At 38.9% G+C, this 27936-nt stretch overlaps 1 protein-coding gene across 4 annotated transcripts in view; it reads right to left on the bottom strand.

Annotated features, from left to right (window-relative positions):
• nlgn1 (neuroligin 1) overlaps positions 1-27936 on the bottom strand; it is a 231402-nt gene that overhangs the window by 188162 nt on the left and 15304 nt on the right. For 2 of the 4 annotated variants that reach the window (XM_082156232.1, XM_082156230.1), the window contains exon 2: positions 26375-27203. In XM_082156232.1, the coding sequence (XP_082012358.1) occupies positions 26375-26870 (496 nt within the window). In that variant the 5' untranslated portion in view covers positions 26871-27203. Of the gene's footprint in view, positions 1-25816; positions 25877-26374; positions 27204-27936 lie in introns of all 4 variants that reach the window. The other 2 variants (XM_082156233.1, XM_082156231.1) reach the window with 2 other exon arrangements.

A 27936-nucleotide genomic window follows, 5' to 3' on the forward strand; every position in this document is an offset into this window, starting at 1 on the left:
TTAGATAAAGCTGGAATAAAATAAAATACAATTGACTCTGCCTTGGCAACTAACTGAAATGTGTTTAAGTTGAAGTACTAAGCAGCTTCCATTATGCTATCTTTGTCCAGACCACATGGAGAACAAAATGGCGCCGCGGATGGCTGCTTCGGTTTTGAGCTCCTCAGTACTTTTACTGTTTTTGTTTGTTTGTCCTGTTTTATGTAACCTTTTCCCCGTCAGTTTAACTAGGAACGAACTCCTAGACATCAGGAACAACACACCAAACGAAATTTTGCCGACTTTTGAGCATTCCGACATTTTATTTGACATCCTAGTTGGCGGAGCTGCGATCCTGTACAAGCGCTTCAAAAGACGCAAACGAGGGAAACGCGCGGGCGCGCTCGTGAAGTTTCGACAGCGCGGATTCAGGACTCCGCTGCCGAGCATTCACTTGTCAAATCTCCGCTCTCTAGCAAATAAAACAGACGAACTACTACTCCTCACCCGCACAAACAAGGACTTTTCAAACTCGGCTGCTCTTTGCTTCACAGAAACATGGCTGAACGGTTCCATACCGGACAGTGCGCTAAATCTAACGGGCTTCCAGCTGTTCAGAGCGGATCGCGTCGCCGAGTTAACTGGGAAAACGAGAGGCGGTGGATTATGTTTTTATATCAACGAAGGCTGGTGTTCAGATGTGACAGTATTGACGAAGATGTGCTGCCCTAATTTGGAAGCTCTCTTCATTAACTGTAAGCCTTTTTATTCGCCGCGGGAGTTTTCCTCATTTATTCTGGTGAGTGTGTACATTCCCCCTGATGCGTGTGTGAGCGCGGCATTGCAACAGCTGGCTGATCAGATCACACACACGGAGCAAAGTTACCCGGACTCTTTCACTATCATTCTCGGCGATTTTAATAAAGCTAATCTCACCCGTGAACTGCCTAAATTCAGACAGCACATCACCTGCCCCACCAGGGACACTAACATACTGGACCATTGCTACACTGCTTTAAAGGACGCATACCACTCTGTCCCCAGAGCAGCTTTGGGACTCTCTGATCATTGTTTGGTTCATCTTCTCCCAGCCTACAAGCAGAAACTTAAATCTGCTAAGCCAGTTGTAAGAACTGTAAAGAGATGGACCAGCGAAACAGAGCAGGTCTTACAAGGTTGTTTTGACTGCACTGATTGGAGTGTTTTTGAGGCTGCAGCCACTGATCTGGATGAGCTCACTGACACTGTGACATCTTACATCAGCTTCTGTGAGGACATGTGTGTCCCCACTAGGACTTTTATAACATATAACAACGATAAGCCATGGTTCACTGCAAAACTAAAACATCTTCGTCAGGCCAAAGAGGATGCCTACAGGAGTGGGGACAGAGCCTTGTACAAACAGGCCAAATACACACTGACAAAGGAGATCAGAGAAGCTAAGAGGAGCTTCTCTGAAAAGCTGAAAAGCCAGTTTTCAGCTAACGACCCTGCATCAGTGTGGAAAGGCCTGAAAGCCATCACCAGCTACAAGACACCATCCCCCAACACTGTTGAGAATCAACGACTGGCCGACGATCTCAATGTATTTTACAGTAGATTTGAAAAGCCTGCTCTCACACCCCACACCCGCTCTGACCGTCTCTACACACAACCATCAACACCCCCCTCCCTCCCCCCTACTGCTTCTCAGCCTGCACCTCAGATCAGTGAGGGGGATGTATGCAGAGTCTTCAGGAAACAGAAGATAAGGAAAGCCAAAGGCCCAGACGGTGTCTCACCAGCCTGTCTAAAAGCCTGCGCTGTCCAGCTGTCATCCATCTTCACACTGATTTTCAACAGATCACTGGAGCTGTGTGAAGTCCCCTCCTGCTTCAAACACTCCACCATTATCCCGGTACCCAAGAAACCTAAAATCTCTGGACTTAACGATTACAGACCTGTTGCTTTGACATCTGTGGTCATGAAGTCATTTGAGAGACTGGTGCTGGCCTACCTGAAGGACCTCACTGGACCCTTGCTGGACCCCCTGCAGTTTGCTTATCGAGCAAACAGGTCTGTGGATGATGCAGTCAACATGGGACTGCACTACATCCTCCAACATCTGGACAAACCAGGGACTTATGCAAGGATCCTGTTTGTGGACTTCAGCTCCGCTTTCAACACCATCGTCCCGTATACCCTCCTGAATAAACTAACCCAGCTCTCGGTGCCCTCCTCCATCTGTCAGTGGATCATCAGCTTCCTGACAGACCGGCAGCAGCTAGTGAGGCTGGGAAAAGTCACATCTCGGACCCTTACCATCAGCACTGGTGCCCCCCAGGGGTGCGTTCTCTCCCCACTGCTTTTCTCTCTCTACACAAATGACTGCACCTCCAAAGACTCCTCCGTCAAGCTCCTGAAGTTTGCAGACGACACCACAGTCATTGGCCTCATCCAGGACGGTGACGAGTCTGCTTACAGACAAGAGGTTGAACAGCTGGCTGTCTGGTGCAGTCATAACAACCTGGAGCTGAACACGCTCAAAACTGTGGAGATGATAGTGGACTTTAGGAGAAACCCCCCTGCACTCCCCCCTCTCACCATCATGGACAGCACTGTGACAGCAGTGGAGTCATTCAGGTTCCTGGGCACTACCATCTCTCAGGACCTGAAGTGGGACAATCACATTGACTCCATTGTCAAAAAGGCCCAACAGAGGTTGTACTTCCTTCGTCAACTGAAAAAGTTCAACCTACCACAAGCGCAGATGACTCAGTTTTACTCAGCTGTTATTGAGTCGGTTCTGTGCACTTCTATAACTGTCTGGTTTGGGTCAGCCAGCAAATCAGATATAAGAAGACTACAACGGACTGTTAGGACAGCTGAAAGGATCATTGGTGTACACCTCCCCAACCTTCAGGACTTGTACAATGCCAGAGTGAAGAAACGGGCAGGGAACATCATCACAGACCCCTCCCACCCCGGCCAAAACCTGTTTGCACTTCTGCCGTCAGGCAGACGTTACAGATCTCTGCGCACTAGAACATCTAGGCACAAAAACAGTTTTTTCCCCCATGCTATCTCCAGCTTAAACAGCTAAAACAGCCATTAACACCTGCTGTATAACTCATTCAGTACTTGAGAGAGAAGCAAGAGGTTTTTTTTGTGTAAATACATATACAAATTTTATTTATAGAGCTGTACACACAATGCACAAATCTGTACATAAGTCTTCTGTTTCAGATGTATACTAGAACTATTATTATTGTTTATTCTATTTATTTATGTTCTCATTTAAATGCCTGTTCTAATGTCATATATGTATGTATGTACCAAGAGCTCCTGTAAAAACCACAAAAAATTCCTTGTGTGTTTGTGCACACTTGGCGAATAAAGCTCATTCTGATTCTGATTCTGATTCTGATTCTGAGAATGAGCTTTCCTTCACAAGAAACATTTGGAATAAAATAACACCCTTTACAGTAAATTGCTTTTGATGATAACCTACTGAGCGACAGTGATATTTTTACATGTTGAACGCGGCAACGTTTCTAAAGCTTTTACACCGGGGTGCATTAGTGCAGAACCATTTAAACTTTTCAGTGTGCATATTTAGTCCACAGCTTTACAAACACTGCTCCATGAAGTTGGCATCTACGAAAAGCAAACAAGCAGGAGGACGTGTTAAAGCCTCCAGCTCGTCTGTGGCTGGCAATTTTGGAAATCATCACACGGTGGCAAATGTAATACTGCTATAATCTGCGTTTTCCCCCGTTTCCCACCCTTTCACGTTCTATCAGCCTGAGACCGCTTCCTGCGAATACATATTTGAAATGTAAGCTGTTAGCATCTGGGAAGATTTGAGAATTTTAGATGTTGCTTTTATCAGGAAAAATACCAATTAACAAATCCTTTCACGGCTTTTCCGGAATCGGAAACAAAGAGAGCCCGGCACAATTAAGTTCACGTCTCTGTGGTCAGGGACTGATAAGACACACAATCCAAGAGACAGCACAAAAAGAGAAACAGTCACAACACACTGACAACACTCGCAGGCTCAAGCCAAAACCACAATGACTCAAATTACGGCTCCACAAAATGTTGATGGCTGGCGACTCGGGGCGTATTTCAAATTCGCAGACAGGGGTAGAAAAGGTTGGAGAGACTGTTATGGGATGTGACCATTCTCTTTTTTACTGTTTTTTAGGAGGAAGGAGGAGCAGAATTAGCCAAGCTTGTCATGAGGGGTTTCCTAAATGCCAGAGTGCTGGTTAATCAGAAGCAACGGTTCAGATCACTGACAGATTTAGTGTGGAAAGCCTGTGAACGGCTCTAGCATAATGTCTTACATCAGTGTTTTTGTTGCCAACGACCCTTAAATATTATATAAAGACAGCATTATATTTTTTTATGTATACAGAACAGATTCATTTATACTGTGTGAGAAAACAGCAGTATTATAAATGGCAAAATCCCCGTTTATATTGTTATAATATATACTTAAATCTGAAAATATTTACTTCTGTAATAACCTCTTAACTGGCAAAGATTGCCAACAGCCCCCGGATTGTTGTTTACATTCACTGCACGTCATTAGCTTGACAAACTGAAAAAAGTCTTGACAGCATTTCTTATTTTTCTACTCATTAGATATAAATATTGTGTCTTGTAGAGGAGAAACTCTATAGAAAAATGTTTGATACACAACATAACATAACATGACATACCGTAACATAAAAGTCACACCGCTGTGTTGTAAATGCACACGAACGAGAAGATGACGATAAACAGGCAGTCTTTAATAAATCCATAGGTATATCCACAAAAAGAGAACAGCAATCCAACCATAGATGAATCCCGACCGCAATGAATAGAAACAAAGGAACACCACACTGGCAAACAAGGTGTTTTAACAGATCCTTAATATTTAAGGATATTGAACTGAATGATGAAACTGAAAAACAAAGTCCAAATGGTGTGTGAAAGTCAAATAAAATAAAGACTGGAAGATTATTGTATGTATGACCTATCAATCATGTGAATTGATAGGAGCCTTAAATTCTATGCATCACTTTCATTCATGTATTTTTTCTTTCTCATTAGAGCTAAAAAAAATCCATCTAGAATCTCTGGCTTGATACTGTGATAAAGTACCTGGTCTGACCCTTGTGTGTTTTGTTCTTTCTAGCTGCACAGGTGGACAGATGGATCCTGTGTCTGTTCCAGCTCTGCTGATCAAGGATCAGGTGGCCTTTCTCACAGTGATGGGGCACAACATGATGCCCAAATTACAAAAATAAACAGCTTTCTGGAAGCTTCCCAGGCCATGCATACAGGGTAACCCATTCCACCCGAGTTATCGTGATCATATATCATATAATTTTTAAAAATAGTGTCCATCATGTCTTGGGACTAATTTTTCATTTGTATCTCTGTGGGTGTATTGACTGTTGACTTGTTTGTGGAGTTATTTTGTTTTTGAAGATTACTAAGTTTGGTATGTTATTATTGAAATTAAAAAGGTAATTGTAACTTTATTTATCATAATTTAACATGTAACTTTGACTTTATTTTCTCACCATTGCGACTATCACAATTGTGCATGTATGTCTCACAATTGCGACTACATATAGTGACAATTTCAAAATTACACCTTTATTTCTATATTTGCAACTTTATATCTCAAAATTGTGACTATTTCAATCATGACAACTCTCAAAATAGTTTGAGCATGTTGTTGAAAATGGAAATGTTAATGCATTTGGTCTTGCCGGACTAGATCTGCTGTGCCGCTGCTGCTGCAGAGCAAATATGGACTTGCTAATGCTAATAGATACACCGACGCGCAGCTGTGAACATGTAAGATAGAGTCTATACAGTATCTCAAAATGATACAGTATGTTAAAATTGTGACTATATGTTCGGCACAGTACAGTATATCAAAATTCCAAACATATCTCAAAATTGTGACTTTATTTCTTGTACTTGTAATTATATGTTTAACATTTGTGACTTTTTAACTCCCAAAATTGACATATTTAGCATATCAAAATTGCAACAACATACAGTAGTCAACATTTGAAGTGGATCAAAACCTTTTTATCAAAGTTATACTGTACATGAATTTTGTATATAAAAATTGGCTATATAGACTATGAAGACTAGTATCTCAAAATTGTGACAATATACAGATCACATAAAAAATTCTCAAAACTGTCACTTCTCGTCATTGCGACTTTATATCACACAATTACACCTTATCACATGCTAGCAAACACAAAACAACAATATAGCAATCCCCCAGATCACTACAGCAAATGCATAACAAAACCAAAACCACCAGGAACCGCTCACATTTTCTAAAGAAATGTACAAAAAACATTAAAAAAACCTAGTTGAAACCTACCATTAACGTCCCTTGAGATAAATCTAACGTGGATAACAATTCTCATGACCGCTCCTCACTGCTGTGAACACCTACAAACCGGCAACAACAAAACGCTGCATCTCATTTCAGGAAGAAAGAAAAAAAGTCAGTCTGACATGAAAAAACTCCACATCCATGGGACCGTCAACATATTCAACAGAGAAAACACTGCTTTATTGGCGGAGATCGAAAGGAAGCTGAAAGGAAGCAACTTCCTGTTGAGGGCTTTTATGGTCTTATGGGACCACAGTGAGAGGAACCCACCTCAATTCCTCTGTACTAAAGTCAAATACATTTCCATATTTTTTGGAATTGTAATTAAATCCCTTCTCTTTTTGACCAAAAACACAAATGGCTTTATTATTATTTTTAGATCTTGCCTTACCACGTGTCTTCTGATTATATTAATATTGATGGTGACACACTGCTGTTTTGGCTGTGGAAGCCTGCAGCTACAATCTGTCAAGAGCTCTGGTGGCATGAGACCTAGTCTATGCTAGCCTTTCATCACTGCTGCGTCTTCTTGTGCAGAAGCAGAGGCAGCATGGGGCTAGAGGACTGCGGAGGGGGTCCAAACCGCATGGTCGAGACACGCCGCTGCTCCATTGGAGCGCTCTTAAAACAAAGGGATAACAGTGGAAGGGAGCTTGTCACACCCGACTCCCAGAGCAGAGTCTCGGCGCACCACGTTCCCCCTCAAAGTGGCTCTCCCTCCCTTATTTCTTTTTTTCCCTGTCTCTCTGTGTCCTTGTTTCCACGTTGCTGACTGTCATACTGCACCATGTTGCATGATAAATACTGAATGGAAATCAGCAGGAACTGCAAGGCGTTGTCTGAATATGAAGCTTGTGATTACATTCCAAGAGAATCTGCAGTGTGATGTAAATGAACGAGAACTGAACAGTCAATATTTGCAGTAACACTGACCTCAAATAGTTTCAAATGGCACATTTATGTTGTTCTTTTTTAAACTTCAAAAGGTGATTTTGTGTAAGATGAGAGAATATGCCAATACTGTTACATTATGGAAAGCATTTTTTTTACACATACAGTATATTTATATTTGTGAGAAAATTATAAGATTAAAAGTCAAAATTGACATGTCAAAATTATAAGATCGGCCTAATGTGTCATACTTTTGACTTTTTACGTCAAAATGCTGTCAAAAACTCGGTATCTCTTCGTTTCAACTTTCAATCTCATACTTAAAGTCCCCTTGTGGTGAAAATCAAGCTTTTAATGTTGTTTTTTATGTCCATGTGATGTTTTTTTTTTAATATGCTTTAAGACAAACCTTGTGCAAATTCATCAGTCAACACCATTGCTGAGTTTTTTCTCCTTAAAACTGCAGTGAACCAAAGACAGTCTCAAAAACGCGGTTTGAATTTGCTGGTGTTTCTGACGTCACAAACTACCTTGTAACCAATCACATCAACCTCTGAGCTGGTGTGAGTGAGTGGAGGCGGGATTTATTTGTATATTCATAGAACCGCGTATACTAAATTAAGCTATTTTAATGCATGAAGAATTGTTTTTTCAAGGGAAAAACTTTTGAATATGTCATTTTGGTGATCCAAAATGAGTTTTAATGAATACAATTATTGACTACAGGGGGATTTTAAGAGTTTTTATCATAATCATACATGAAATATGTATGATTCACCAAAGCATGATTCTTTTTCTTATGTGGTGGAAATTGGCTCCCATAGTTATAGCTATATTTATTGTACAGTATTTGCCCAGAGAGCAAGATTTACATTCTATTGTTGTGATGGTCAGGGTTACATAATGTCTTGCACAAATTTCATATACATCTATTTCTTATAAATAAATAAAAATGTGTAGGTGGAATTGGAAATGTGCAGAGCTTGCTTTTGGCTAAAAGATCTCATCAGTGAATGTCAATCATCTGTAAAGGTTTTTTTTCTTTTCTTTTCTTGTAGTTCTTGTAGATCAGCTAATATTTTGCCACATAATGAGATCGATAACGTTATTAATTGCATTTTGCACCCTCAGATGGCACTACAGAGGCATCTGGCTGGATATGAATCTGGTGTATAATTATTAACAGCTAATTTAGCGGAAATTTCACACACAGAGCGCATCACGTTATCAGACAGGATATATTCATATAATGAATAAGGCTCATTCATTTGGATTTCTTATGATGTAAAACAGTATATGAGAGCTTAATCTTGGCCATATTTTACCCTCAAGCAAGCTTTATTGAAATGCCATGCTCAATATGGCTGGGTGACATAACAATAAACAAAATATCTGTCAGGATTTTATTTACTAGAACAAAATAAGATAAAAATATATAATAATAATAATACAATTAAATAAACTATATATATTTAAACCATTTATATATATATAAAATAATGCTAAAAGGTTGAAAAATATAAACATGTTTTTCAGCTCTTTTGCCCAGCCATAATCCCTTTATCCTGTGGTTCACAACAACTCCCATCGCTGTTCATGACACATGGTGAGGGACACAAAACGAGCTCGTTTACAGACTGTTGTTTGTCACGACTATACACCTCTGAGATCTAACACATCTCTCTCTCTTTCTCTCACCCATTTTTATCCCTGCTCTGTGTAACATCACACATTAATTTTGAAAGATGATTTGCACTTTAAAAATAACAAGAAGTATCATCAGCTCAATATGTATAAGGCAAAATGACATCATTCAGAAGGTTTAATTAGGAGTTGGAAGTAGGTTGTAGTTTTCACAGCGCTTTAGGGGGTACAGTTTCCTCAGCAAAATCAGCATTAAAAATCAGCATTAAACTTATTTGGTTTAAAACTAGATGTGCCCATGCATCTAATTTTGCTCTAAATGACAGTGTATCCTGTCACACAGAAATAATTGCAAAGGGCTGTAGATGGAGTGGCCGCAGCGGTCTGCACTTACAAGAACTGCCACAGTGAAGAATTGATGGGCTTAAACCGTCATTAATATTCAAGGTGAAGTCCCTCTCAGTCTCCAACACTGTTTAGCTGACCCTCCACTCACAAGCTCAAGCCACACATTACTCTTTTCTCTCTGTTTCTGTGTGCCATCACTATTTCTGCCTAGTTTTTTTCCTCTTGCACTCACTCCTTTTGCATTTTTTATTTACATAATGGGGAGTAAAGTAGCAGCACTACTAACCTAATTACATTGTTCAGTAGTGTGACAGTACCTCAGCTGTTTTCAAAACCAGCTTTTTTTTTTTTTTTTTTACAAATAAATAAATAATAAACTCAACACTCCAATGTTTTGTAATATTGCAGCTGAGTGAACTGAGGTCATGATCAAACACAACAAAAATCTCACAAAGAAACAAAAGAAAGAAGAACAGCTGTTCGCTCAAGACTTGTATTTAAAAAAATAAACTGGGGAAAGAAAGAAAGAAAGAAAGAAAGAAAGAAAGAAAGAAAGAAAGAAAGAAAGAAAGAAAGAAAGAAAGAAAGAAAGAAAGAAAGAAAGAAAGAAAGAAAGAAAAAGAAAGAAATACCCCCTTAATACTTTTTTGCATCAAAAAATAATATAATATAAAATAAAACAAAAAATAACTGATTTACTCAGACTTTTTTGCAGCAACAAAAATTATTAATAATATAAAAAAATAAAAAATAATATTTAATAGAAAAATAATAAAGTATTTCTGTATTAAATCGTGCTCATGTGTTCTCTGTTTTTAATTCAGTTATATACATTATTTGTTAAATATTTTACATAATTATAAAAAATAAAAATCCAATCGGAAATCTTTTGGAATTTGCCCTGTTTAGTATCTGGCCCTAAATCTAAACACTTCATCACCCAAATTATTTATAATTGTTATTATGCCAGATAAGCGCTACTCTGACAAAAAAAATATAACTTTTGATAGTTATATATTTTAAAACAGCATCAATATTGTCCTCAAATTGCTGCAATTTAGTAGCATCTTTGAGTAACTTGACAAACTAGAGTTTCAAAGTAGCTTCAAGAACATTGATTTGTACTCGATTTCCCGGCCCATCCCTAATTTTTTGTGGCCTGTTAATGCGATTTCCTGTTCATTCATTATTCAAAGGCTCTCTGTGTGTCTGGGCATTAGGAGCCGACTGCAGGACGTGTGTTACTTTTGCCTCTTTCTGCTTGTTATGATCTCTCTCTGTGATTAAAATGACCTCTTCAGTAATGACATACACCGCAGACGGACGGCGGAGAACGTGGCAAACTACTGAAGCAGCAAAACGCTGCCGTGACACCGCCCCGAGACGCCCGCGTGCCCGCCGATATGTTTAATGAAGGGAGTGATGAGTTATTGATGTCTCCGCTCTAATTAGAGGTCCAGAAGTGTCCGCGGCAGTCATGGCGGTGACAGCAAACACAAAGACGGTCATTGATTGTGTTGGGATGAACTGACTTTGGGTTTTGCAGCCTGGAAGAGCACAGGCACATAACTACTGTTCTACTTGACTGGCACGGGCCTGGTCTGATTAGTTACACTTCCTAGGATCAGTGAAACTAATTACTGGCCTTAACTTCAAAACCAATAATGAAAGGTTTAGGGATGTGGAAAGCGCTTAGACATTCTTCAATTCAGATTCAGACTGATAATGGTTTGTTTAGCTCAGTCCCAAAATCTAGTGAGCTGCATTGCTGTCTATTCTATTTAGACACATTGTTAATTTCGTCATAATTTTCGTCAACGACACTTTTTCACTGACGAAAACGAGACGATAACTAAACCAGTTATGAATGACAAAAACTATGACTGACGAAAACGTTAGGCAGGGACGATTTGGGATGAGATCCAGTCAGAACTGATTTGAATTGTAACATGCTGATCTTCCCGGCGGGACATAAGCTGGCACACACTTGCTGCATGTCTCATAAAATGTTCAAAAATGTAAACGTCTGAGAGACAAGTGCAGACATATGGATAAATATGAAAAAGCGTGACCGTTTCAGTCCAGTTTTCTGTGTGCAAAGACCACAGCGCACGAGTACTGAATAGAGCTCTCTTTCACATCTTTTCTCGCTTGAATAGACATATACACACATAATTATGTAGTTTTGGTGAGTATTCACGTAAACACAGTCGGCTGTGTCTAGACAGTTGGGAGAAAATTGGATTTGTATCAGTGTATTGGATCCTTGCATTCAGCCTTAAAGTGACAGCAGTCTAATAACCTGCTGCTGTCAGTCAGTAATGTTAATCAAACAACAAATGAAAAAGAGAAAAATCACTCAATTTTATTGACTGAATAACATTAATAGGACTTATCTATATATAATTTATACAAATAAATATGTCTTCTTGAAGGAATGAAGAATGTTGCATGCAAGGTGTTATTTTATCCCACTCCTGCCTGAAACGTTCAGGTTTTGTCCCATTCCCACCGGCAAAAGCCTGTAGGAAGAGCTCTACGCAGATTTTTCAGTCCCGGTCGAGGTTAGATTCTGTCTCGATCTGGTGTCCATAGGCAATTTTTTTTCCAATTAGCACATACACGACTCTTTAGATCTCCAGTTTCACGTACAGACGACAACATTGTCAAAACGATCCCCATTCACACTGGTCTGTGAAAACTACTAAAAGGCTGGATACCGTTACATATTCATGAATTCTAATTTTGCATTTATATTGTTTTGTTCAATTTTGTACTCTTTACAACTTTTAACGGGTTTTTTATTCGAGGCTGAAACGTCCTCTATTGTTTTCAACTCCTTTCTACACAGCACAGGGAAAGTGCATCATTCCAATTTGACCTAAGCATGAGCCATGCTTTATATTAAGGGCTTTAAAATATCTGGTAAGATTTAACACGTATAGTTTAAAAGCGGCTTTGCTCCGTCAGATGCTCTGACATGTGCTGACAGATAGATACTTGCGATGTTTAATGTGTTAGAGATGAAGTGCTTTCATCGGTGCAAAACTTACATTTCACAGGTATATTCTCCATTTGTAAATGTTAGAAGCTCATGCAAATATTTCCATTTTTCTGTCAGGAGTGAATCTCCGCTAAACTTCACATATTTCCGTGAGCAAGCTCAGCCATGCGCCAAACAGACAGTGCAATAGAATAGGAGCACAATAATTCTGACTAAAAAATACATATTGATAAAATATTTGTTGTTGGACAATAAATGTGCCATATGTAGAATTTTAAAAACCTACAAGTAAGTGTATTTTTATGATAGCAGTTACTCTAAGGCAAGGCAAGGCAAGTTTATTTATATAGCACATTTCATACACAATGGCAATTCAAAGTGCTTTACATAGAAGAAATTAAGATAATAAAAAGAAATTAGAATAATTAAAACAGTTTAGACAGTTTAGAAAAATAAAATAAAATACAGTACAGTACAAACAGTCAATGCACAGCTAAACAGAAGTGTTTTGAGTCTGGATTTGAATGTGACCACTGTAGGAGCACATCTGATCTCTTCTGGAACTACTGTAATGGGGTACAGTAGTGGGGGTCCCTAAGGGGACTACTGTAATGGGGTAATCAAATGTAAGATAATTAGTCTGTGCTTTTGATTGTATTTATTTTAATTTTTATTGTAGTGAATTTTAAAAATAAAATCATTATTTTTGTTTTTAGATTGATTTAGATTTTTTTTTTTGCTCCATCAGATGCTATGATTGTAAAGTTACAATGTTATACATTTTGGTTAGAATAGTTTTGCACACAATATACCAGAGCCTACATGGTTACATTCACTATTTTTTTCATTTTTTTTTTTCATAGCCTTCAATATGAACATTGTTTGTAGGAAAACATTGGGTAGGATGTGAAAAATAAATAAAACAAACGAGATACCAATACCAAGATACAATTGTTTTGGCCACATCGCCTTGCCCTAGTGTAAACGACCCCTAAAACAAACATTCTCAGGTAATATTTCAAAATGTTTTGGTGTCCGCGTGCATAAGCTACTGAAACTCACAATGGATTCCAATAAAATTTTACGTTAGAATGTTGTTAAGTTAACAGAACAATTAATTAAGCGTTAAATGCATAAAAACATACAATACACACAAATATTGGGTAAAATTTTTTCTTAAATAGACTGAACTATTTTTATTGATATTGTTCAGCACAAAAAAAAATGTATATACATTACCAACATATCTTTCTACTCTTTTTCTTCCCTAAGCTTGTTGCAGTTCATTCTGGAATTGTTTTATACTTGAAACATGCGAGCGATACTGACTGAAATTGACTAAGAATAAGGTATCTTTGTTATGTGTGGTTTGGTTTAATTGTGTTTTGGCTCTGTTTTCCCTGTTGTGGGCTGCGTTTCCAAAAAGCATTGTTAGCCAACTATGGTTACAAGTTCCGTTGTCATCAGCATAGTGCAACGAGTCTCTGTTTCCCGAAACCATAGATCCAATGAACGTTCGCAATCAGCATCGCAAGGTTGTGTGGTTGGAACGACAGCACTCGGCCAGTGGTTAGAAGCATAGTTTCTTGTTTGCATGACGTGGACTTAATAAATCCTTATCTTAAACAAAATACACAAGCTGACATTCAGTACAATCTATATATTTTATTTCAAATACATACAAATGTAATTTAAGTCTTTTAGTTTCTGAAAAGAGTGCATGTGCGTACATGCTCTAGTCCATAAGAAAAGTAAGAATTAGTCCTCAGATTCCATGTCCATAATTTATAGCAAAAAAATTACTAAATCTAGTATTAATTAGATCTCAAACGGATCAATTAAAAAAGTTATTACTCCACCACCTGTGAGACATCATTAACCAGTGTGGTTGAACGACAAAATTGGGACATCACGGTTTCGGGAAACAGCTGTGATTAACTAGTTGACTTTTTCAACGACGCATCGTACTATGGTTGTTAAGCAGCACAGCAACTACTAGCTGGCCTCTGTTACACTCACCCCTCTAAACCTCACTCCCATCCGGGTCACGGCACCAATGTAACCCCTCCACCCAGGTCCTACTCACCCGGGTCTCCGGCGTGAGAGTCAGGCACTCTAACAAGGAGGCTAAAGACTGCAGCCCCTAGCATCTGTCGCTAGAGTTCCTATTGAGATCAGAGGAGTGAGGTTTACTCTCACAGCGACTACTAGCTGGCATCCATTACATTCACCCACCTAAACCTCCCTCCCACCCAGGTCACGGCACCAATGTGACCCCTCCACCCAGGTCCTACTCACCCCGCTCTGTGCGGACCTTGAACCCGGGTCTCCGGCATGAGGGTCAGGCGCTCTAAACAAGGAGGCTAAAGACTGCAGCCCCTAACGTCTGTCGCTAGAGCGCCTATTGAGATCAGAGGAGTGAGGTTTACTCGCACAGCGACTACTAGCTGGCCTCCGTTACACAAAAAACTCAAAGGAAAAACGTATCTGTTTTAAGCATATCGTTGTCATGTAAACATACTCTGAGTTTCCATTGTTCCTAATTAATTTACACACCTGATCTGTTTTATCTTGATTACTCTTCCAATGTATTTAAGCCCTTAACTTTCCTCAGTTATGTGTTCAGTCTCATTTGTGTCTAAATTTACATGGTTGTGTTTATATGTTCCCCTGCGATATCCTGAGTGTTCCTAGTCGATTAAATGAAGACTGTTTTGTTCTCGATCTCCTCACAATGGGAACACAAAATGTGTTTGCCACCTTTTTTTAATTAAGCTTTTCGGTTTCAAAAAGAATATTACATCATGGTTGAATTTGTTGTACTTGCTTAAAAGTAAATACAATTCATTGATTTTGTGTGTGATTTTTTTTCATTGTAAGTTGCAATTGATAAAATCACAATAAATAAATGTAAATACATAAATACGAAAGTAATAAACAGTAATTACAGTATTAAAAATGATCATAAAGAAATACCAGATGCATTAAAGTAATGAGAATTTGGGATGAAATGATGTCAGAATGCAAAATATTATAAGGGTCCTAACAGTAGGCGTTTTTTGCAGATGCATAAGGTATCTTAGAGTGCAACATAATTCCGGTTATGCTTTGGAACATATCTTTACAACGGGAGTGCACAATGTAGTTGGCAACTGGCACACTTTTAGACCAAACATTTGTTTCAAAAGTATCTTTTTGTTTTGTTTTGCATTCATTTTATTTAATTACAACATAATAGTGCCCTGTTCTGGGACCTCAAGCTGCTAACTCTCACAGTCTGTGTAGGCTGGTGGCAATTAATAAAAACATTGTTGTGAAACTTCAGATTTGAAGCTCAAAACAAGCACAACAGTGACAAAGTGCCACAACAACAATTTCCAGTATCACCTTTGAAAATGCTGACAACATAGTTTCATATATAACACAATACTGTAGCTTTCTATTATTTTTTCCCAAAGGGTTTTGTCGTCAATAGCCATTAACATTAACTAGTTTTCAGAAAAAGTGCTGCAGATAAAAGGAAAGAAGCAATCTAGACATATTTTCAAACATGCTCGGAGTAAGCTCGGTTACTGCAGACTGCTGGTCAGCCAGGCGGCGCAGTTACTTGGGGGTGACCTGCCACTGGATAGACAGTACATCTTTCAAGAGATGTTCAGCAGCCTTGGCTTGCAGACGGATGACAGGATCACACACATTCGATGTAATTGCTGCAGCTTTAGAGGAAATACATGTAGAGTACAAAAGCAGAGGGAAAATTACAAGGACGACTACAGATATTGGCTCAAACTTTCTGAAGGCCTTTCGAATATATGGGGAGGAGAAAGAAGATGATGCACAGGAGGAGGGAGACTTCATACTTGATGATGAATCTGACGAAAGTGAATCAGAGATGGAGTAACAAGAGCTTTCTGGTATTTTAAATGGGGACTGTGGCCTGGAATACCAACTTCCCAGATATCAAAAATGTGCATGCCATCTACTTAATCTTGTTGCTACTGTTGATGCTTCAGCAGCAGAAGCTGGAAGTGATGCATATAAGAGACTTTTACGGTCAGCTTTTGCAAAACGCAGTGCACTGTGGAACAAAACCAGCAGATCAACCTTGGCTTTTGAAACTGTGCGACCCAATCAGACCCGCTGGAACTCACTGTTCCACTCGCCCGCATCCAGAGGGAACACGGAGAACAAGCAATCCAAAACATATGCACAGCATTTAAGTTGTATATTATGACAAAGCTGATCTACATTTATTATAATTATAATTATTATTAACCTTTTTGTGTTTTATAGTACAGGTTCAATACAGCTGAATTGGGATTTTTGGCTGAGTACGCTACTGTAATGAAGCCATTACTCAAGTAACTATTACCATTGTTACTTTTACTTTTATTTGAGTAAATATTTCCATAAGTACTTTGTACATGTACTTGAGTACAGATTTTGGCTACTCTACCCACCTCTGTATATATACTGTAGGAAAAAACTCAATTGTCCAAAAGCATATTTAAAAAACTGCATTCTTTTGCTCAAGACAGTATGTATGTGATTTGTTTGTGAATTCAACAAACGCCAGACTCTAGGTCAAACGCGAGCCTCTCATTGTCATCTCAAGGTGAAAGAAGCATTTAGACAATCTCCCCTGCACACGCACCATCTGCGACAGTCTGTCCCTTCCCTTCCTCTCTGCTTTTTCCTCTCCACAAGGTTCAGTTGTTGTCATCTACGTTATGAGAAAATGCTTTGAGCTGATCTGGGAACAGCGCCAGGTGCCACACGCCAGTCTGTTTCCTCTAATACGCTCCATTTTAGCATAAACTGTAATTAACGCAACTTGGCACTACACTTAGCACAGGAATTTTACAGTTCAGACCAATGGCTTAAAAGCTGAAGAACACAACGCCATTGCTTGAAATAGTTATTTTTTTCCTTATAGTTTTATGAGATTTTCCCTTACATAAGCAATACTTTTATGCCAAAACTTAAAGGACAGAGTGACATTTTCTGGGGGCGGGTGGGAATTTAAAAACCGAGTACGCAAAATTAGGACGAGGGACGAGTCATAAATCAGCAAAACAGCCAAGAACTAAATTATACTAATCCCACTAATACAACCAGAAATCCCAAATCTACTGGAAATCTAAATTTAGAGAGTGCCAGGTTGGAACAAATATCTGTCTCAGCTCTGGAGTGGAAAATAGTTTGCTTTTACTGCATTATTACATCCATGTCTTTATTTAGTTTAGCCTCTTTAGAATTAAAAAACACTAATAGTATATCTCATATGTCCATGGGGAGGTTTATGAGTTTTTTATGGTCTACCACTGACTTTGAGTGAAACTGAGACTTGAACTCATTATAAATCAGGTGCACTCAGGTTGTATTTGCATCTTTGATGGTTGCTTAAAACAACTTGAAACAGTTGACCAATCAACACACTGGTCCAGCAGACCAATCAGAATACATTACGCTTTACAAGAGGGGGGTGGGCGAGGGCTTCATAGAGACAGGAACTAAACAGACTGGGAAGAGAGGTTCTGCAACCATGTAAAATATGTGAAAAATAATGTCAAGCATGAAAATCTATTCTAGCCCATAAAAAAGGGGAATTATTTTTCTCTGCTTTGTCCGTTCTCTCTCAGATGTAAATCTGTATTGTCAGATGACAGACTGGTTTCCCAGACCTCTGGTGAGGGCAGTTTCTAGGGGTCATGAATTGAGAAATTAAATCTTCCTTGACCTTTTGACATATAAGAGACATATCATTGTACTATCCATTGTACTATATAAATATCCCGTACGTTTCAGAACTCAAAACTTTCTTGTTAGTAAAAAAAACAAAACAAAAAAAAAACAGCTTTAAATGAAACCAAGCTCAGAAAACCACTCGTTTCAGATTTTGTCACATTATTACATCATAGTGCAAAGAAAGACCACCTCTACAGAAGATCAACTTCTACATCATTGCCTCTTTAGCCCCGCCCACCAATTTACGAGAGAATAAATACGAGAGTCACAAACACAGGATTACTCCAGCAACAAAACGATAGAGATGTTTCTAAGGATTACAAGACGTTATTAAAGTGCCAAGTTGATGAAAAACAGTCTTTGCATTGCCATCCTTGTAGTGATGTCCGGTTCGTGAACGAATCGTTCTTTTGAACCGGTTCTTTTTAGTGAACCGGTCGAACCAGTACACTAAATCGGACTGAATCGTTCAAAACAGTTCGCGTCTTGCGTCAGCGCTGATCCACAAGTTACTAAGGTTACTCACTTTTGGACATGCCTGACACAGTTCCTCCGACTCGAAATAAACAATATCCCGGAGTATATGTTACTCTAGTAACTCCAACATTCCACTGAACTGAGATTCAGCTCCAGGTGGAGCTGTTCTCATGGTGCCTTCACGTGCTATGGTAATTATGGTAAATACCAAAAGCCGACGTGGAAAATGCACATGAACACCCCCTCATGTGGTATTTTCCACTGGGCAACTCGTAGAATATTTTGATGCACGAGTTGCCGAGATGAGATAACCTTTGACCTTTTCAAAATGGCGGAGAGCAACGCAAGAGTCATGAATAAGCATTGCACACAACTAAACGTTTTTTTGCTACTGTTAGCGGATAGTTTTTGTAGCCTATACAATATTGTGTCATTAAAAATTGTAATATAATGCGTTAACACTCAGTGTCAGTTTGGTTTGTTGTTACCTACCCAGAGCAGATGCTAGCTAGCAGTCAATAGGAGCCTCCTAGTAATGAGCGGTCAGGCAATTTACTCACGTGAATGTATTTTGTCTGTAGTGTACGCCAGCGACACCATGATTTACTGACTTAAGCTATCTAAAATTGTTTTAGCCAAATAACAGGTCTGGATCTGTGAGTCCATTTTTTTTTACCTACATTACGACAACAAAAGCACTTGAACACAACACACTGGTAAATACCAGTTCACAAGTGGAAAATATCATCTTTTCCATAGCACGTGAAGGCACCATCAATCACCAGAACCGACAACTGTTTCTTTCGGACACGTTCGATACGGAGAACCAATGAGCTGGAGATACTGCGCATGTGTGATATAGCACCGTCTCTGAACCAAACTTTCTTTTGGCCAACTGCATGCTGTGCTGATATATGAGCACAGGTAAACTGAGGACTTAAATGAGGGGCCGAATTCTGCGAAATGTACGTTTATTTAATAACAAATAAAATAAAATAGACCAGTTTATTCACTTTATATCTTTAAGACATGTGAAACATCCGCATTTGCTCATCGCCTGTAGGGTTCATTAGCAAAACGTAAATGTAAGAAACTTTTCCAAGATGATTATGACGATGATTACTATTATTTAACTGAAGTTATGATTACAAATGCCTTTATTTGAATGTATTTTTATCCGCCGGGATGATAGAATTGACCTCATTACGTGTGGACGTAAAAGAACTGGTGAACCGTTTTTTTGAACCGGTTCATTGAAACAAACTGTCCGAAAGAACCGGTTCGCGGAAAAGAACCGGACTTCCCATCACTACATCCTTGTGATCCTAACATTAAGAAAGCGTGGATGAACTTTATTTTTAACAAAGTTACAGTAAGATTTACACTGTTCGTTTGTTCGCTTCATTAACTGCGGAGAGAGTGAAAATAAAAGATGATGCAGTGCCAACTACATTGGATCTGACAGTAATGTCAAAACACACAAGTGTGAGTAACAATGTTTTTACCATGTCACTATTGCTTTGTCTGATATAGATTGATATGTACTGAGATTGTATTTATACTGTAGTGCCTCAGTCAAACTGAATAGCTGTGATAATTAATGCATTGGATTATCGGATATGGAAAAAAGCACGTATATAGAGAGCACTGTTTTGTTATTGTTCTGATCTAAGCCATTCGCTGTAATCCTGAATAAAAGGTTCAGTGAGCGACATCTTCTGTTTCGTCATCAGTAGGACATTACCACGTTTCATTTTATTTAAAACACGACACTGCTAATAAAAATGTATACATTTTTTACTTTACCAAATTGGATGAACTACGAATAGCCTATAAGAACGACAGTGTAACAAACGATGGTACATTCATTCATAATTCCTTTTACACTAAACACAGAGTTCTTACCGAGAACCGAGGATTGGCATCCTTTATCAATTATAACTGTAGTAACTCCAAGTACTTAAACTTTATTTGCCACAACTAAGGCTTATAAAGCATATGTAATACACAAAAATATTTCACATTGTCAAACGAAATCAAAACAAAGTGTTCGAAAGAGAGGGTCAAAAACAGGATAGAACATATCCTAAATATCCGTACTACTTCTAAATTAGGATGTTTTTTGATGTTAAAATCTTATGGACATCAGATAACCTTTTTTTTTATGCAGTTCATTACCCCTTTAAGACTACAATAGACTATTGATTGTTTTTTGAAAATTATTTGGTAAAGGCTGAGGATGAGTGTGTGTGAGTGAGTGAGACTGAATCAGTGATTAGATTTGGATTTTCTCTGATACAAAATGATCCAACAGTCTGTTGTTAGTATTCATCAGTCATGGTGAAACGGTTCCCTCATTATTGATTCAAACTGAGACATTATCACCTACACAACATGGCCCTCATGTCACACAGGAAGTTCATACAAAAGCACAGTGAGCAGAAAATTATTCTGAAACAACGGTGAAAAGCATAACCTACAGTAATATTACTCTGTTCCACGCCTACACACACATTCAATATTCAAATAGACTCTGAACAAATAGATTTGTGAGTCAGAACACTGGGACTGCTAAAGAAAGCCTATTAAAATGCATGGTAAGTTAGAACAGGGATAAATAAGAGGAATTTTTGCACCCACCCATAACGGTTTTAAAACATCATGTATACAGACAACAAATTACTTCTTACTAAATTGTTAATTAGTAGTGTTTGCTAACCTTTTGTTTTACAGAGACGAATGATACAATACCTAATTTCATGTGGTTTGTTTAGGAAAGGGCGTTAATCAGACTCATATTTATGAAGGTGAATCTCATATACTGTATATATAATATGGCATGTGATGTGTGTGTGTGTGTGTGTGTTGGAAAATGCATATATAAATTAAATATATAAAATACAAATTATTATTTTATTATGGAATTTGTTAAAGTACCAACATTTAAATTAACAGATTTTGCATGTGCTGTAGCTCACTGTAAGTCACTATAAATAAGTGTTATGAATATGAATAAAAAAATGAGAAAATGAAAAATATGCAAAATATTGCTAAATGTTTTTTTGTTTTTCTTCATTAAAAATATTGAGAGAAGATTAAATGTGCCCAAATAATGTCACAACAAAATAATCAAAGAATCTTGAAATTTTTATTCGTTTAACCAAAATATGCAGATTTTCATTCGTTTTTTAGAGTAAAATTTGACCTGGACATTTCTTGTCTGGTTTCACCTATTAGGACCTAGGTGTTGGGGCTTTTGTAACTACCCATAATACCTAGTAACTACCTATAATACCCATAATGTAAGGTGTTTTCTGCTAGAATAGAACATAGACATCTTTATGTAAAGATATAAAATATTGGATGATGCGTAATTTTCTTTTATTAAATCCAGACAAGACAGAGGTAATACTTATCGGTTCAAAAAAACGCCCACAAAACCTCACACAATACAACTTTAACATCATAGGATGTCCTGTTACTTTATCCTCTACAGTAAAAGACCTGGGTGTTATACTCGATTGCAACCTGTCTTTTGAAAATCATATTTCATATGTTACAAAAACAGCCTTTTTCCACCTTAGAAACATTGCTAAGCTACGTAATATGCTATCAGTTTCTGATGCAGAAAAGTTAGTTCATGCATTCATGACCTCGAGACTGGATTACTGTAATGCTTTATTAGCTGGTTGTCCTGCATCCTCAATAAACAAGCTACAGTTAGTCCAAAATACCGCCGCTAGAGTTCTTATGAGATCAAGAAAATATGATCATATAACACCGATTTTATCATCACTGCATTGGTTACCTATAAAGTTCCGTATTAATTACAAGGTATTGCTACTGACTTATAAAGCCCTAAACGGCTTAGCTCCAGTCTATTTAACGGATCTTCTATCACCCTATAATCCATCGCGCTCTTTAAGATCACTAAATTCAAGGCTTTTGGTCATACCTAGGATATCCAGAACCACCAAAGGAGGGAGAGCATTTTCACATTTGGCTCCAAAACTCTGGAATAGTCTTCCTGATACTGTTCGTTGCTCAGACTCGCTCTCCCAGTTTAAAACTAGATTAAAGTCGCATCTCTTCAGCCAGGCATTCATATAATCCTACAGATCAAACTACAATCCGTCCTCTAGCTCATAAATGCCAGAGGAGGACTGGCCCCCGACTGAGCCTGGGTTCTCCCAAGGTTTTTTTCTCTCCATTAGGTCCCCTGATGGAGTTTTAGGACACCATTAGGTCACTTGATGGAGTTTTTCGGTTCCTTGCCACTGTTGCCTTTGGCTTGCTCAGTTGGGGATATTTTGGGGATATTTAATTTAATTTTATCAATCAATAAATTCCTCTTGAAAAAAACAACTTTGTTGTATTATTTTAATTTAATACTGTGAAGCTGCTTTGATACAATCTGTATTGTGAAAAGCGCTATACAAATAAACTTGACTTGACTTGACTTTATCTAAAATCATTACTTGATACTTGATTAAGCCCCAGGATTGCAATACACCATAGCCTATATAAAGATAAATGTTCCTATAAAAGACTTTCAAAACTACATTATTATATACCGAACTCTACACCTTTCTCAATAGACTGACTTTCGAAACATCGCATATCCCACAGAGAGAATTTTGATTTAAGTCACAGCGAGTTATAGCGCAGCCCAGGTTATTCTGATCACCGCATGTATGTATGATTCCAATCTGATATCCTTTGAGAGTTGGACAACCCTGAACCAGAGGAATCCTGTTGCTCTGTCACACTGCGGCTCTTTCCGCCCACGCTCCGCCATCTACTGCAAGCCTCCAAAACAAGTGTGACAAACCTCTTACTTACAGACACAAACTCAGCCTCGCTTTCTCACACCTCTAACTCTACGCCCTGCCAAGACGATCAAGTTTCTCTCAGAGTTTCTGCGAGCACCACCCCCGGCCTCAATACAAACAGACGTCTGCGCTCATCTCCACCCTCGCCACTAACCCTGGCTCCTCCGCGCGCCATCCACCCAGCCAAGATACAGGGAATTTCAACTCGGTTTTACAGACCATCTCAAAGGAGGGTGCAGAGAGGAGGCAGAAAAAAATATGAATGCGAAGCACTGAGGCTGCAAATCCATTCCTGTCTTAGCGCGAAGCAAGCATTGCACTTCCCTTAGGACCACCATCAACCATTACAAAACTGGGACAGAAAGAGAGCGAGAGAGCTTATTGACGGACACTCAATTCTTGTGACGCAGCTAAATATCATCTGACAGTGTCACACTAGAAACGAAAACCAACACTATTAAATTTTCATTAACAGAAGCCCCTGTTACAAGCTCTGAATTAATTTTTAATAGCTTACCGTGGCTTAATCTGTTGTCTTTTTATCAACAAACATTTTGATTTATGCGACAGTCTGCTATGCGGTAAAAACCTTGAATAAAAAAGGCACCGATTAAATGTTACGTTGAGATCGTCCTTGACAGTAACATCCTTGAGTTAGCAATGCCGCTGTGTCCGTTCACGCCGTTTTAAGGTATTTAATTACACAAAGATATCGAGACAACACCGTGCTGCTGAAAACCAATAAACGCCGTTCTTATCTATCAGAAGCGTAAATGCAATTAGGTATCAAAGGTTTCAATTAAAAGTATTAAATGTAGAGGTGTGAATTTCTAATCCAATTAAAGCATGAGTCAGGGGTCCCAAAATGAAATCTCATCACTGCATTTCCCCCCACGAGAAAGCACAAAGCACACATTTTCCGAAACAGCCTGTGGGAATCCTAAATGGAATTGAAATTTGTTCACAAAACGACGTATCATTGACAATTATTTCTCAGTACACACAACTAGAGCGAAGGATTGATCTAACGGCACATAAACAATGAATCAAGACATGAATCAAGTGTGATATTCATAGCAAAAGAGAAGGGCTTTTACATCATTTACCCAGAAATTCTCAATCTGAGCAAATTCCTCACTCGCGCCTCTCAAAGCCACTCCATCTAACGTAGCAATTTTACTAAAAATTGCCTCCATTATTTTTGCAGGCAGAAGAGACAACTGTTCTTTGCCGTTAAAGCAATCCCAGTTGCGATGATGGTGGGTCTTATTACACAGCATGCTGGAAACATAGCTTCAACTGCAAACATCAGCGATAACACAATGGCAGCATGTTTACAACATTTTAAAAACATTCATATTAAACCCAGAGCAAGATGCTATCTGTGCCCTCACTGGCCTTCACCTACTTAGATGTGTGCAAATGGACTGAATTCTTTAGCTGCTATTTATTTAATTTTTTAATTTCTTAATGGATAGGTGTTGGATTTGCTTTGGTTTGGCCTGTAGATTAACGCAGATGGAAATTAGTTCCCAAGCCAGATTTTCAGTGACTGAAAATCACTGACATTTAAATGTGGTTAAAATAATGTCAGTCATTGGTTCAGTGTTAAAATTGAAACAATGATTGAAAATCAACTGTCAAAACAACACTGAAATTTAACAAGATAGAAAAAGTAACTAAGTTGAAACAATGTCAGAATATCAATGTTGATTTGATTTGCAACATAATTCAACCTTCATCTGCTTTGAATAATCATTGAAATGCCAGATGGATCACCTTAAAGGGATAGTTCACCCAAAAAAGAAAATTCTGTCATTATTTACTCACTCTCATGTCATTCTAAATATAGTTGGTGGTTTTGGACCCCACTGACTTTCAGTGTATGGACCAAAAAAGTTCTTCAAAATATATGAAAGAAAGTCAATAAAATGATGACAGGTTTTTTAGTTTAGTTTTTTGAACTATCCAGTTAACCACAGTATGCCAAACAGGAGGTTTTGGGGGAAATGTATTGTATTTATACATTCATTGATTTTTGCCATGTCAGACCAGCAGAAGATAGGATAATGTTCTCCAGCTGGAACGTTTTATGATTACTCTTGTCGGCAGGGAGGGCGTATTAACGGGATACTTTATATAAAGCGAGCTGTCAACAAACCCAATGCTCGGAAGGGGCCAAGGTAGGGTACGTCAGGGTGGGGGAGCTAGAGACATTATCTTGATGAAGCTGTGATCAATACAGCCAGTGTAAGCCAATGAAATCCAGATAGCATCTCTTTTAATTGAGATTAGACTCTGCAAGTTTAAAGTGTGCCCATCTGATTTAAGAGACGGCTCGGTCTCCCCAGTTGACTCTTCATGGTGGGAATCAATTATGGTTTCTTCTCTGACACGCGACCTCAGAGAGTCGAGACCTGGACTGGTGCTGTAGAGAGGGGGGAGATCTTTGCCTGTTCTCTTTTGGGATTTATGTCGGTGGATACATACCTCCTTTTCTACAAATTTTCTTGCCGGGTTTTCTGGCACATTCCTTGGATATTCTTTTTACTGCAAAATGAATAGAAGACTAAAAAATAACATGGGAGTCCATTATGGACATCAGGTGCATGCAACAGCAAAACTAGACTGAAAGAGGAAGAGAAGATTTTAACGAGAAGTTCTCTAACTTAAATCATCATCACCATCATAAGTACTGCAAAAAAATGCTCCCCTTTTATAGTTCATTTTGAAACATTATGGGCTGTTAACACTAAAGCTGTGTTTGACTAACAAGTAAAGGGGGGTAAAAAGAAAACCAACCACCTAAAATGGACGTGCTGCAGCACACAGAAAGATTTGCATGTGCAGGGGATGGTGGGAAGGTTAGGACACACATACAGCCTCACTCACACACACACACATTCACACATTAAGCAGTGGCATGCATCGGACATGCAGAGATCATGCTTCTTTTTTTCGCTGCACTCACTACATTCTGCACAGAGGAAACTGACACAGTGAGATGACAAAGACAGGTCTCTCCGTCCTGCCTGCACATAAACTCACCATCCTCCGTTGGCACGTATATGTTTAAGAATAAGCAGTCCTCGCTCTGGTCCTGTACGTAGGACGACACCACTTCAATACTGTTGGTGAACCAAACTGGCAACATAACGTCGGGTAGCCTGCCCTCCAGCAGGGTTTGGGGACAAACGGGAGCAAACTGAGTAGCGTTACGGATATCTGACCACGAAATAGGGGGCTCAGGAGGTTGGAAGCGCCTTTCGCCTGTTGGGGGTGCTGCGTAGGGAACGCCCAGGAACTGGATGACAGGCCCCAGGATCTCATTGTTGAGTTCTTTTTTGAATCCCCGCAGTTTGCCGTAAGTCATAGTGACAACGGGGTCCGTCTCGTCCAGTTTTTGTGAGGCAGTGAGATGGGCGTGCAGGGTTAAGCCTAATATCCAACACAAAAATGGCAGGTCCAGGCTAGCACTGAGGCCTAGCCGCGGACACATGGCCCTCCAGACGCCACCCAGGCGGTTTGGTCGTTGGAAGGGCATGTTCAATCCTCTTCACACTAGTCCCACTAACAGCGGCGACACTAGTTTATATCCACTCGCACAAAAGAAACGATCAAACCCAAGATGCCAGATGTTCCAAGAGCGAAGCTGTCAAAAATCTCAAAGCCTCTTTGCATGGCAAGTATTCCCACATGGATTTAAAAACGGATCCAAGCAACATCTTTATCAGAAAGCCAGCTATTCGTCAGGTCCCATCCTATTGACAACGTAGCTTTCCATCCTGGCTACGTGCGGGGCAGGGCTGGGGGAGGCATTTGCAGCAGGTTGTCCACAGATAAATCAAGCCCGGTGCAGTGGTTGGTCTATATCCTGCTGAAAAAAAGAAAAAAAAAATTAGTGGTGAGGCAGATGGGAGAACGGAGCTTTATTGGCGTCTGTGATCTTGTGTGCCTGTTATCAAGCAGAATGTTCTAGGATCACAGCTCACTGGCATGACACAGCATCTATTATACAGACCCAGAGTCAGTTAAGAGGAATCTCAGCCAACGGCAAATCAAATACTTCTCCAATACACTCACAGGCTGAAGTGGTCATATAATAAAGCAGTACTAAAGACACAATATTGAAAAACACTTAGTCAGGGGGAAATCTCACACGTCATACATCATAAATGGTAAAACTTTTTTTTTGCAAATATTGTAAATTATTTATTCAGAAATAAATGTTACAATCTGAAGTTGTCTTGTCATAAAGAGGTTGAACTATTTCCTGTTATGGGTTTTTTGTCCATGTTGGTAGCACCACATCACTGTGATTTGGTGGACACACACACAAACACACACACACACGTCATGTCATTGATGAACCAATGAATCAACAAAATGTCCTGTTGTTTGTCGTGATCATCGTTGGATTAGACAATAGCTTTTCATTCCCATTACTGCAAAGATTCAGATATATTACATCAAGAACTCAACAAAGTGTAGTGATAAAATAAGTCAAGAGGAAATAGAATATCGAAGAACAGCACAACAAAACCCTGCACATCCATTTAGTACATCATCCTCACTTCTGAGACAACCTTGCAAATGTGCAAAAACTATAT

Source organism: Leuciscus leuciscus (assembly GCF_965113295.1).
Source record: "Leuciscus leuciscus genome assembly, chromosome: 23".
Taxonomy (NCBI): domain Eukaryota; kingdom Metazoa; phylum Chordata; class Actinopteri; order Cypriniformes; family Leuciscidae; genus Leuciscus; species Leuciscus leuciscus.